Source organism: Diorhabda carinulata, chromosome 2 (assembly GCF_026250575.1).
Source record: "Diorhabda carinulata isolate Delta chromosome 2, icDioCari1.1, whole genome shotgun sequence".
NCBI classification, from domain to species: domain Eukaryota; kingdom Metazoa; phylum Arthropoda; class Insecta; order Coleoptera; family Chrysomelidae; genus Diorhabda; species Diorhabda carinulata.
In genome coordinates, this window is record NC_079461.1 from 1732490 (window position 1) to 1746981 (window position 14492).

At 34.1% G+C, this 14492-nt stretch overlaps 1 protein-coding gene across 1 annotated transcript; it reads left to right on the plus strand.

Annotated features, from left to right (window-relative positions):
• Positions 1 to 616: 616 nt before the first annotated feature.
• LOC130903653 (uncharacterized) lies at positions 617 to 2204 on the plus strand. The gene has a single exon (XM_057815879.1). The coding sequence runs from the start codon at positions 617 to 619 to the stop codon at positions 1637 to 1639; it is 1023 nt and encodes a 340-aa protein (XP_057671862.1). The 3' UTR covers positions 1640 to 2204.
• Positions 2205 to 14492: the final 12288 nt, after the last annotated feature.

A 14492-nucleotide genomic window follows, 5' to 3' on the forward strand; every position in this document is an offset into this window, starting at 1 on the left:
GATGCACGAGTTAAGCCGAAGTGGTGTTTCGGTCCAGATAGTGAACTGGATTTCGTATTTATCACATTTTGAGGTTAGATTAACTCGAAAACTAGACGATATATATGATTTTTGAATAAAATATTATGTAAATTTCATATTGGGCTTTAAATAAATAAAAAGGAATACCCACACACCCTTAATTCCCAATTACCTATCTAAATATATAGTTATCGTCTCAATATGTCCATCCTATACAATCCGTACCCCAAAAATTTCACTACGACTCCCATCTGAACATATAAAACCGTATTGGAGCAACGTATTTCCCAACTCCGCCTTCCCTTAAAACGCTATTGGTTCGCTTTTACTACGAAACGTAAGTTTACCCCTATAGGAGCTTTATACAAAATGTGCTTTTCTAAACGTATATCACCCGTCGCTTTCTATACCATACCATTTACGATACGATCATCTCTATCTGACATAAGGGTGTGTTTCAAGCTGTTTTGAAGGGTAGGAATAGATATTGTACAATATTTGTACCCGCTAGTATCGTTTTTCCGCATTTAGTCTACAGATTTTGTCGAAGGAAGTCGTGAATGTTTTTTTGAAAAAGTTTTCGTAGTTTTTAGTGATGGAAGTTGCTCCGAAAATGTTAAAAAGTGAATTGCACAGTGAAGAACTCAACCAAATATCTAGTAAACCAGTGAAAAGACCTTTTGACGTGGCTTTTTTGATGTTACCAGACGAAAAACTCCTGCAGAAACAGAAACTACATAAAAATTTCGAAAATTGTTGTAGTAGTACGGAAGAAGATGAAGAAATCGACGTTATAGAAACGCCTCGTGAGTATAAAAAGTTGTTTACGCAAAAACAACAAATTTTCGACGATCCCAATTTGGTTAAAACGAAATACGCAGACGAACTTCGATCGAAAACTTTATCAACTTCCAACGATCAAAAAAGCGCGTTCACTAAAGTTAATTTATTCAAAGAATCCTCCAGACTTTCTCCAAGTTTAAGCACATCTCCGGATATAAGTTACCAAAGCTCTTTGAGTCCATCGCCTCCTATAATCAATAAAACCTACCAAAATTTCACAACGATATTATCACCTAATCAAATATTCAAAAACCAACAAGCGGCATATCAAAATCAATTTCTACAAGAAAGTTTCCCCACAACCGGCGCCACCAATTTAGAAAACAACTTTTTCAAATCGCAACCCGACCTAATCCAACCCAATTACGCCAAAATCAGACCGATATATAGACCAGATCTACCCTACAGTTATCCGCAGTTTCCCAATCCGGAAATGTTGAAGATGACACCGCCGGATATAAGAAGCCCCGCCGCTGCTATTCTAACCTCACTTCTACCGCCGTCTTTAGCCGCGCTAAGTTTACCGGCTCAAAATATTTGTGCCAAATGTAACATCTCATTCAGAATGACTTCGGATTTGGTGTACCACATGAGATCCCATCACAAGAGCGAAGCTGCCGAAAGCACGAGGAAAAAACGCGAAGATAAATTAAAATGTCCCGTTTGCGCAGAATCCTTTAGGGAAAGACATCATTTAACTAGACATATGACAGCTCATCAAGATAAAGCCGAAGATGAAACGAAAGATAATAATTGTGTAAAGAAAGGTTTTTAAAAAAAAATTGTTTTCTAACTAATCATTCCGACGATATTTTTCTAAATTCCAATTTTTTTGTAATTGAAATCGTTCAAATTTCAAAAAAAATTGTTATACAAGTGAAAATTACATTTTTTTATATCATTATGCTCCTTAGATCTATAAATAAAATTTTGTGTTGCTTGGCCTACATGAGAAATAACTTTTATTCTCGAAATTACCATTAATTTTCATTTTAAAACATTTTTTGACGAACCCAATTGTGAAAAAGCGTACTTGTCGGAATTTGTTTTCTCGCTGTACAATTTTAAATTGTAGATATGCTGTAAATATATAAGAAAAATGAATAAAATGTATGTATGTACTTTTTCGGAAGTAGATAAATGTTTATAACGTTGTTATAATTATTAGAATTAATGTTACTAGACAGTATAAGCGGTCAAACGTGTATGTTAAAGCAATATACACTGAAAAAACTGTTCACGAACGTAATATTATCGATGATGTACAATAATTCTTTTCATTTCAAAAAATTACTTTAAAAAACTGTATAAAGTCTGTTTAGAACGAATTTAGAGAATAAAAAATTAAATTTTGGGATGAAAAACGTTTTAATATATACATTATATCTTGAAAACGTTCTTGGATTAGTTTCTAAACTTTTGTATATACATTGTACATTTTCTGTTGTTGATTTTTGTTAAAACTCTTGTGCAATATTCGAATTCATTTTAATAAAGTTATTTCAAAACTATAACTGGTCTTTTATTGTCAAAACACTTCATAAATATTTCAAAATTAGTTCAATTACAGTTAAATATCAAATTTTTGAGCTACATACAATTTACATCAAAGGTTCCAACGTGACATAGTTTCTGGATAATTTAAACGTGCGATAAGGTCATTACACGCGAATTGTATACAATATTTTTTCTACTACCGAAAATTTTATCAAAATACAGCTAAGTTCAATGATAATTTTCCTCATAAAATTATTGTTTTCACTATCTTAAGTAAAATAATGAGTTCAGACGCACTTTTAAGCAGTAGTGCGTACAAAATCGTCTTATTAAGGTCTCCATAGTGTAGTGGTTAGAGTACGAAGCCCACGTGCGAGCGGTCCCAGGTTCAAGTCGCACTCTCCAAACCTTTTTGAGCTACATACAATTTACATCAAAGGTTCCAACGTGACATAGTTTCTGGATAATTTAAACGTGCGATAAGGTCATTACACGCGAATTGTATACAATATTTTTTCTACTACCGAAAATTTTATCGAAATACAGCTAAGTTCAATGATAATTTTCCTCATAAAATTATTGTTTTCACTATCTTAAGTAAAATAATGAATTCAGACGCACTTTTAAGCAGTAGTGCGTACAAAATCGTCTTATTAAGGTCTCCATAGTGTAGTGGTTAGAGTACGAAGCCCACGTGCGAGCGGTCCCAGGTTCAAGTCGCACTCTCCAAACCTTTTTGAGCTACATACAATTTACATCAAAGGTTCCAACGTGACATAATTTCTGGATAATTTAAACGTGCGATAAGGTCATTATACGCGAATTGTATACAATATTTTTTCTACTACCGAAAATTTTATCAAAATACAGCTAAGTTCAATGATAATTTTCCTCATAAAATTATTGTTTTCACTATCTTAAGTAAAATAATGAATTCAGACGCACTTTTAAGCAGTAGTGCGTACAAAATCGTCTTATTAAGGTCTCCATAGTGTAGTGGTTAGAGTACGAAGCCCACGTGCGAGCGGTCCCAGGTTCAAGTCGCACTCTCCAAACCTTTTTGAGCTACATACAATTTACATCAAAGGTTCCAACGTGACATAATTTCTGGATAATTTAAACGTGCGATAAGGTCATTATACGCGAATTGTATACAATATTTTTTCTACTACCGAAAATTTTATCAAAATACAGCTAAGTTCAATGATAATTTTCCTCATAAAATTATTGTTTTCACTATCTTAAGTAAAATAATGAATTCAGACGCACTTTTAAGCAGTAGTGCGTACAAAATCGTCTTATTAAGGTCTCCATAGTGTAGTGGTTAGAGTACGAAGCCCACGTGCGAGCGGTCCCAGGTTCAAGTCGCACTCTCCAAACCTTTTTGAGCTACATACAATTTACATCAAAGTTTCCAACGTGACATAATTTCTGGATAATTTAAACGTGCGATAAGGTCTTTACACGCGAATTGTATACAATATTTTTTCTACTACCGAAAATTTTATCAAAATACAGCTAAGTTCAATGATAATTTTCCTCATAAAATTATTGTTTTCACTATCTTAAGTAAAATAATGAATTCAGACGCACTTTTAAGCAGTAGTGCGTACAAAATCGTCTTATTAAGGTCTCCATAGTGTAGTGGTTAGAGTACGAAGCCCACGTGCGAGCGGTCCCAGGTTCAAGTCGCACTCTCCAAACCTTTTTGAGCTACATACAATTTACATCAAAGGTTCCAACGTGACATAATTTCTGGATAATTTAAACGTGCGATAAGGTCATTATACGCGAATTGTATACAATATTTTTTCTACTACCGAAAATTTTATCAAAATACAGCTAAGTTCAATGATAATTTTCCTCATAAAATTATTGTTTTCACTATCTTAAGTAAAATAATGAATTCAGACGCACTTTTAAGCAGTAGTGCGTACAAAATCGTCTTATTAAGGTCTCCATAGTGTAGTGGTTAGAGTACGAAGCCCACGTGCGAGCGGTCCCAGGTTCAAGTCGCACTCTCCAAACCTTTTTGAGCTACATACAATTTACATCAAAGTTTCCAACGTGACATAATTTCTGGATAATTTAAACGTGCGATAAGGTTTTTACACGCGAATTGTATACAATATTTTTTCTACTAACGAAAATTTTATCGAAATACAGCTAAGTTCAATGATAATTTTCCTCATAAAATTATTGTTTTCACTATCTTACGTAAAATAATGACTTCAGACGCACTTTTAAGCAGTAGTGCGTACAAAATCGTCTTATTAAGGTCTCCATAGTGTAGTGGTTAGAGTACGAAGCCCACGTGCGAGCGGTCCCAGGTTCAAGTCGCACTCTCCAAACCTTTTTGAGCTACATACAATTTACATCAAAGGTTCCAACGTGACATAGTTTCTGGATAATTTAAACGTGCGATAAGGTCATTACACGCGAATTGTATACAATATTTTTTCTACTAACGAAAATTTTATCGAAATACAGCTAAGTTCAATGATAATTTTCCTCATAAAATTATTGTTTTCACTATCTTACGTAAAATAATGACTTCAGACGCACTTTTAAGCAGTAGTGCGTACAAAATCGTCTTATTAAGGTCTCCATAGTGTAGTGGTTAGAGTACGAAGCCCACGTGCGAGCGGTCCCAGGTTCAAGTCGCACTCTCCAAACCTTTTTGAGCTACATACAATTTACATCAAAGGTTCCAACGTGACATAATTTCTGGATAATTTAAACGTGCGATAAGGTCATTATACGCGAATTGTATACAATATTTTTTCTACTACCGAAAATTTTATCAAAATACAGCTAAGTTCAATGATAATTTTCCTCATAAAATTATTGTTTTCACTATCTTACGTAAAATAATGACTTCAGACGCACTTTTAAGCAGTAGTGCGTACAAAATCGTCTTATTAAGGTCTCCATAGTGTAGTGGTTAGAGTACGAAGCCCACGTGCGAGCGGTCCCAGGTTCAAGTCGCACTCTCCAAACCTTTTTGAGCTACATACAATTTACATCAAAGGTTCCAACGTGACATAATTTCTGGATAATTTAAACGTGCGATAAGGTCATTATACGCGAATTGTATACAATATTTTTTCTACTACCGAAAATTTTATCAAAATACAGCTAAGTTCAATGATAATTTTCCTCATAAAATTATTGTTTTCACTATCTTACGTAAAATAATGACTTCAGACGCACTTTTAAGCAGTAGTGCGTACAAAATCGTCTTATTAAGGTCTCCATAGTGTAGTGGTTAGAGTACGAAGCCCACGTGCGAGCGGTCCCAGGTTCAAGTCGCACTCTCCAAACCTTTTTGAGCTACATACAATTTACATCAAAGGTTCCAACGTGACATAATTTCTGGATAATTTAAACGTGCGATAAGGTCATTATACGCGAATTGTATACAATATTTTTTCTACTACCGAAAATTTTATCAAAATACAGCTAAGTTCAATGATAATTTTCCTCATAAAATTATTGTTTTCACTATCTTACGTAAAATAATGACTACAGACGCACTTTTAAGCAGTAGTGCGTACAAAATCGTCTTATTAAGGTCTCCATAGTGTAGTGGTTAGAGTACGAAGCCCACGTGCGAGCGGTCCCAGGTTCAAGTCGCACTCTCCAAACCTTTTTGAGCTACATACAATTTACATCAAAGGTTCCAACGTGACATAGTTTCTGGATAATTTAAACGTGCGATAAGGTCATTACACGCGAATTGTATACAATATTTTTTCTACTAACGAAAATTTTATCGAAATACAGCTAAGTTCAATGATAATTTTCCTCATAAAATTATTGTTTTCACTATCTTACGTAAAATAATAACTTCAGACGCACTTTTAAGCAGTATTTCAGGTAACCGAAAAGGTAGTCCGTGTATATATTAAATTTATTAATTGTTTTTCATGTGTTTTATTATATTTGTAAATATATATTTAATTTTTGTTTCAAATTTCATATTTGAAACATCGAATCACGAGCCGAATAATCTTCCGAGTTGTCTAATCTTCAAGACAACCACGATCACGAGTTGGAATTTGAAACAAAGCTTGGTGCGATGGTAAAAATAAAGAAAAAGGGAATAAATATGATAAACCCCAATCTAGATTGTTTAAATTGCGAGTTTTACCCTATATTTCGTACCTGGAATATTATTTACGTCTTTCCCCTGAATATATACTTCGAAAAATTTCTTAAAAATTGTATCAGAACGATCATCGTTAACGACATCATCACCGACGTCGATTAGGAATCGTATAACTCATCCGCCGCAGGATCCGGCATCAGCAACTCGACAAAACCCTACCCCCTTTTACCGCCCCGCTCTCGAATCGTCCCGGAACGTTTCATTCAATTATTTAACCCTCTCTTAAACAATAGGTGGCTGTGAAATGAAGTGATCATTTTATAATGTTTGAATCACGGCTAACATGATTTGGATTTAATGGTGCGCGAATACCGTGATAAGCGAGTTGCAGTAGACGATATTTACCCCCTTCTCCATTTGTCCCCGATCTCCACGTGACTCCCAGTAAAGAATCAGTGGCAGGAGAAACGGCCAGGACAATAAATTCGTGAATATCTTTAGATTCAGGTAAAATTATTAAACGCGGCAACGTCGCGTATTATATTATACTGACGCCATTTTGAATTTTGACAGATTGAAAACGGAATTGACTTTGAAAAATGTTTTTACTTCTTTATGATGAAAGTTATGTCTTCTTATGGAATCTCGCGAGGCGCTTCCTAGAAACTCTCGATAGGAGTCTTGGCGAGCGGAGGCGTGAGTAGAGATAATCATCCACACTCTCGATTTATTCTATTTTCACGTCGTTTGAGTCGAAGCCGTCGCGTTTCCTCTATGTACAACCTTTTTGTACAACGAAAGATTAAACTAAAATTAAATTTTTTGATAAAACTATTCTTCCTTATAATCTCTGGTATTTTTTTATTACTCTGCTTTTTATATATGGTGGGAAGTCGACAAAGAATTAATTTTTTTAAAATCTTAAACTTGATAATACACTAGACGTGATTATTTATTTACAAAAATTAATTTGTGTTATAAAACAATTTTACTGTATATTTTGAAATGTCCACGAAACTGGAGGCATTAGAGCTGGCAACATTGCATTTTACTATCCTTTAATATTTAACTAGAAGTATAAATTCGTCAGAAAACATTTTTTTTTATATCTAAAAAAGTATTTTTTTTTTATCTTACGATTAAAACTTGTCAGTCCGCCTCTGGCTTTAATAAAATAATCAGTGATGTGTTTCGTGTATACAGTAAATATTCGAATGCATTTTTATTTCGTCGAGATAAACGTAACGCTCCTCTTTAGCTCTACAAACTTTTTTTGTCTCTAATATTTACGAGCCGCGATGAAATATACAGTGTGGACTAAAGAAAACGGTACGATACGCGACGTTGTTCCTAACCTCAAAGTTTTACTTGCAGGAAAGAGACGAGGAGGTTATCGCATACATAAACACTTATTGTGAAGAAAAAAACAAGAAGAAAAGCTGAAAGAAATTATATCAAAGTGTGATTGTAGTTTTGACATAAACGAAAACCTGATACAAAATTTAGAAATGTGTTCAAGCGACGTAATAAAGTATCTGGACTAAGAGGTAGAATTTGTCGTATTGAATCGTCCTCCTAGGAAATCAAAAAAAAAAGATTTAGAAAAGAATAAGACGTTTTGAAGACGTGGATTTGGTTCATTTAATAAAAATTTATTTTGTCGATGTAAGTTTCGACGAGATGTGAGTATATAAGCAGCCAAGTCTTTATACTAGTATGTGAGAAGTAAATATGGGTTAAAACGAAAATTGGAAGCTAAAAAGTTAAACATAATTTTTATAATCTAAAAACAATAATAAATGAAATAAAATGGGGCGTTTGGTTCCATATTTTTTGTACTGTGCGGGTTCGAAGCTTTTTTCGCGATATTTTATTCCGTTCGTGTTATTTCCAGGACTATTTCCACAACAATTTTCAGTAGCAGGTCCTCTGTAAATCGGTAAACCGACCAGTAACGACGAGAATCCCAACGACCGGCTCTCGAATTTCCGGGTGCGGATTTTCCGGAAGCGCCTCCATTGTACGTGACGTCATAATTAACAAACTAAACTTAACATGTGCTTTCCTGTCACCATTGTATTTTCTCGAATTAACGAGCACTAGGTTTCCTTTCGATAGACATCCACCCGTAGATCAAGTGACCCGTGTCGCGGCGATGCCGCCTCGTTTTTGCATTTATTTACTACGGGTCGGGATCGCTTTTTGGACGGTTATTCAGATTATTTATGAGAAAATTTCCAATTTGTACGAACCGCGTACGGGTTTTGTCAAAAATTTGGGTAAAAAATTATCATCTATTTAGTTCAAGTTGTACGTATTTTCAAATACGCCCTGTAGTAGTCGACGATTCTTGGAGCCGGTTTTTTTATAATTTTTGGCTTCCTGAATATTTAATATAATGAAATCTACTAGAAATTAAAACATATTGTAATAATCTGAAGACTTTTCGAACAAATTCGAAATGAAACATCAAAAAAGTATTTTTTTTTGTATCAAACACAATAAAGAAGGTAAGTTTTGTTAGATAAGATGGATTTTCTCATTAAAACAATTCGAGTAAGTAAATGCTGTCGAATAAATCTCTGAAATGGGACGGAAATCATATTATTTTTTTGAAAATGCGCTTGGTGAACTGTGTTTAAGAGTTCATTATCAAAAAAAAATGCGATGGTGAAAATACTCTCTCGAAGATTTATTTTTTCACATTATCTTTCGGTATTAAGTGGTTTAGGTATAAAAGAAGGTAATAAATATTGTTTTTAATTCACAGTATGTATATATACGAGGTAATAAATACAGATTTCTAAATCTTTTTAAAAGAAAACCATAAATCGATATCACATATATACAAGCCATTACATCACTCAATAAATCGTGTGACTGTCACACAGATGGCGCTGCCATTATCCATATGACGTTTATGAAGTACCAACTTATGAAACACTATGTGTCAAATGTCATAACATTTCGATTAGTCATAAAAAAGTGACAACCATTTCAAAATAATTTCGTGTGTTAATTTATTATAACTTCTTGATGTACAAACTCAGCAATTGCTTCAAAAGTGTTATCCGGCTCTTCTCAATCGAAAAGAACAATTCGTTATTGTTTTGATGGATTTTAACGTGGCCGTACAGACATCGATGGTGGTAAACGTTCTGGTCGTCCAATTGAACAAAAAAGTCCACGAATTGGTTATATCTAATCGTAAATTGAAATTCCGTGTGATAACTGAGACCATAAAGGTATCAGAAAGCAAAGTGTTTACAATTATGGATGAACATTTGACCATGAAAAAGATTTTTTCAAAATGGGTGTCGCGTCTACTCACATTCGATCAAAAACAACAACGTGTTGATGATTCAGAGCAAAGTTTGGCCATTTTAACACGTAATAAATCAGATTTTTTGCATCAAAATGAGACAATGGATCCATCACTTGACTCCGGAATGTCGAAGAAAAACCACAGCTTCCCCAAGACGAATTACACTTCGTATTACACCGTATAGTCCGGGTTGTACAATTTTTTCCAAAGAAACTCCTCAATAAAACAATTATTTTTCGACCCCAGCTCGTTTCATGAAAAACCAATATACCTACAGTTTCTTGACGTTTTGAGATCGGATTTTTGTTTTATTGTAGATATTTTATATCTCCTACTAAATATGACGTAGTATTATTTTCAGAAAAAGTCATTTAACCGATATTACGAATAATTATTCTGTTTACGTTCGTAATTCTAAATTACCTTGTATGTTAAAGAACATTAAATCAAATATTGACAGTTTGAGCGTGCGGAATAGGGTTTTTCGTATCAAATGTTTGTCAGCAACATTTCTCATAAATATTTCAAAACAGTCAGTATCGCTGGTGATGAGTTAAAACATTGAATTTTTGAAATATGGGCTGTCGTTCTGATATGGCCATTGTCATGATGTACGGCTTATAGCTTGTTTGTACCACGTTCATTTTTTTTTTTCGCGTTTTGTACTAGATTTAATGATGGATTTTTATCAATTAGATATCAAAATTGGTAAAAATCATCGTTACTAGACGTTTTTATTCATTAATTTTGTTTCAAAGCTTTTTTTTCTTATGTTATTTAAGCTAATAAACGATTTTTTCCATTAGAAACGTAGCAAACTTTATATATCTTTTAAAAATCGTTTAATTTATATGTTTTCTTGATATTTATTTCGCCCATAAATTTTTTATAGAACGAATTCGATAACTCACGTGTATATTTAACTTTTGACGTTTCCATTCCCACGTCACAATTCCTTCGACCATAATCTCCAAACAACATTATTAACGAAATGTGTTGTTTCGTCCTATATCAATAGTTGTTACCAAGTTTCTCCCATATAATCTTATGTCACGGTTCCTTTGAAAGCGGCTGCGCTTACAAGGCGTGTAGAATTAATTACGTCGCAATGAATGCTTTCAGATTGGACACGGAAAGACACGTGACCCCTTTTTGTATGTTGCCGGATGCCATACACATCATTGACTTTTAATAGATGAAGACAGATTTACAAATTAGGTTAGGATTTTTGTTTATAAATGGGGTATGGAAACGAGGAGAATTTATGAGAAATTAAACGCGTTTCAATTATTATTATTGACGTGTTTCGATTTAGAAACGTTTTATAATAAATTAGTACAGAATCGAAAAAGAAAATAAATAAATTCTCCTTCAACTTCTTCTCATATTCGATAGACGTATCATTTACTTTTTCCAATATGTTCAAGTTACTCCAAAAGATTGAGGTTATGAAAACGTTGACGTATGCGAGCGGCAATATGGCCGACCCCTTGCTCCGGCGGTTAGTTGAGTTCTAGATGTGGTCTGAATCCATTTGCGAGATTAAATTTGTGATTCATTGTTGTGGAATGGAGAGTTGTCACATATGTCGGCTCTGTCCCACGACTAAGTGGATAGTTACTGTATGTAGAAAATATTTTAAAGGCAAAAACCGCGACCGAACACACTCAACGTTGATTTACGTAAAGACTAGCGAACTGCGATTATCACAAACAACTTTATGTCGGGGTGAAAAATTAAAAAGAATTCCACGTTTCCTAAAATATATTCGCAACCTGAAAATAGGAGATTCGATAATTCGATTGTTCGATCAAGAATCATTTTATATCGATAAGTAAATACAAGAATTGAAACAATCTGCAATCTCTTCCACATTCGAGAGAAATTCCTGATTGATTGCTCCAACAAGAGCTCAAAGAAACGCGAGTGGCTGGACAGTCAGAAGAAGATTTACCGCAGCTAATCTTGTGACCAGCTACTGGTCCCAAACTAACTCTAGTCCATCTACGATTTGCCAGAGAACAAGTTAATCGGACTGACGAACCGTGAGGCTGCGTTCTCTTCTCAAACGAAAGCAGATGACGAGTGTTCGAGCTGCTAGAACGTGTCTGGAGTATTTGGTGGCGAAACGGACCCTCCGCTGGGCTGAAATTCTTTGAGACAAGTCCAATAACTTCCAGGTGTCGTTGAATGAGTGTTTGTGTGTTTTCTGTTCTCCATCCTGAGCTCTACGTTTAAGCTTTTGCATATTTACTTGTTTCCAGGAAATATTTTTGGTTTTGAATTGGAATGGAAGGCTGGGAAATAAGGTTGGAAACTCAGATTAGGTACTCAGGTTAGAGTTTTCCTTGGCCTTTTACTGTATACTCTGCATTTGCTTATAAAGAACGAACTTACCATATTAATCGGGAATCTTTTTGTGGGTCTTTTTGAGTTCTAGAATGTTTTTGTTGGTTTTTGTGTTTATCTTTGGTGTTCATTACGTGTTTTTTGATAGTTTTACATCTTTTTTGTACACTGGATTTTGAGATTCAACGGTTGGTTAAAACCGAATTTCAAAAGTGTCAACCGACAGTCGAGAGGTACTTTCTAACCTCAATTTTTGTTTACTTTAGTTTGATGAACTTAATTTATTATTTCTCCCGAAATTTTACGAAAACAATCTGCTTTGGATAGATAGTATTAATGTTGATTCGTCTGATAAATCTTTTTGAATTTATATAATATGGAAATAACATTTGACGTTTGACATTGACACAATCTTGGTCATTGGGATTTGATTGGTTAAAATTGAGATCTCAGTGCAGCCAACACGCAAATTTTTTATGTGTTTTATGATTTACCGGTTTGGTTCTTAGTGTTTTTGCGCCGTTTTATGATGTTTCCAATCTATTTTCTATGTGTTGAATGATTTATTGATTTTACAAATGTTGTATAGAAACCTTTAGGAATATTAGGTCGACGCTGTGAACGAAACGGGAGGAACTACATTTGACTTTTGACATTGACACAATCTTGTCATTGGGATTTGATTGGTTAAAATTGAGATCTCAGTGCAGCCAACACGCAAATTTTTTATGTGTTTTATGATTTACCGGTTTGGTTCTTAGTGTTTTTGTGTCGTTTTATGATGTTTCTAATCTATTTTCTATGTGTTGAATGATTTATTGATTTTACAAATGTTGTATAGAAACCTTTAGGAATATTAGGTCGACGCTGTGAACGAAACGGGAGGAACTACATTTGACTTTTGACATTGACACAATCTTGTCATTGGGATTTGATTGGTTAAAATTGAGATCTCAGTGCAGCCAACACGCAAATTTTTTATGTGTTTTATGATTTACCGGTTTGGTTCTAAGTGTTTTTGCGTCGTTTTATGATGTTTCCAATCTATTTTCTATGTGTTGAATGATTTATTGATTTTACAAATGTTGTATAGAAACCTTTAGGAATATTAGGTCGACGCTGTGAACGAAACGGGAGGAACTACATTTGACTTTTGACATTGACACAATCTTGTCATTGGGATTTGATTGGTTAAAATTGAGATCTCAGTGCAGCCAACACGCAAATTTTTTATGTGTTTTATGATTTACCGGTTTGGTTCTTAGTGTTTTTGTGTCGTTTTATGATGTTTCTAATCTATTTTCTATGTGTTGAATGATTTATTGATTTTACAAATGTTGTATAGAAACCTTTAGGAATATTAGGTCGACGCTGTGAACGAAACGGGAGGAACTACATTTGACTTTTGACATTGACACAATCTTGTCATTGGGATTTGATTGGTTAAAATTGAGATCTCAGTGCAGCCAACACGCAAATTTTTTATGTGTTTTATGATTTACCGGTTTGGTTCTTAGTGTTTTTGTGTCGTTTTATGATGTTTCTAATCTATTTTCTATGTGTTGAATGATTTATTGATTTTACAAATGTTGTATAGAAACCTTTAGGAATATTAGGTCGACGCTGTGAACCAAACGGGAGGAACTACATTTGACTTTTGACATTGACACAATCTTGTCATTGGGATTTGATTGGTTAAAATTGAGATCTCAGTGCAGCCAACACGCAAATTTTTTATGTGTTGTATGATTTACCGGTTTGGTTCTTAGTGTTTTTGCGTCGTTTTATGATGTTTCCAATCTATTTTCTATGTGTTGAATGATTTATTGATTTTACAAATGTTGTATAGAAACCTTTAGGAATATTAGGTCGACGCTGTGAACCAAACGGGAGGAACTACATTTGACTTTTGACATTGACACAATCTTGTCATTGGGATTTGATTGGTTAAAATTGAGATCTCAGTGCAGCCAACACGCAAATTTTTTATGTGTTGTATGATTTGCCGGTTTGGTTCTTAGTGTTTTTGCGTCGTTTTATGATGTTTCTAATCTATTTTCTATGTGTTGAATGATTTATTGATTTTACAAATGTTGTATAGAAACCTTTAGGAATATTAGGTCGACGCTGTGAACGAAACGGGAGGAACTACATTTGACTTTTGACATTGACACAATCTTGTCATTGGGATTTGATTGGTTAAAATTGAGATCTCAGTGCAGCCAACACGCAAATTTTTTATGTGTTGTATGATTTGCCGGTTTGGTTCTAAGTGTTTTTGCGTCGTTTTATGATGTTTCCAATCTATTTTCTATGTGTTGAATGATTTATTGATTTTACAAATGT

Coding starts and splice junctions, on each gene's coding strand:
- LOC130903653 (XM_057815879.1), top strand. CDS start 617: ATGGAAGTTGCTCCGAAAATGTTAAAAAGTGAATTGCACAGTGAAGAA.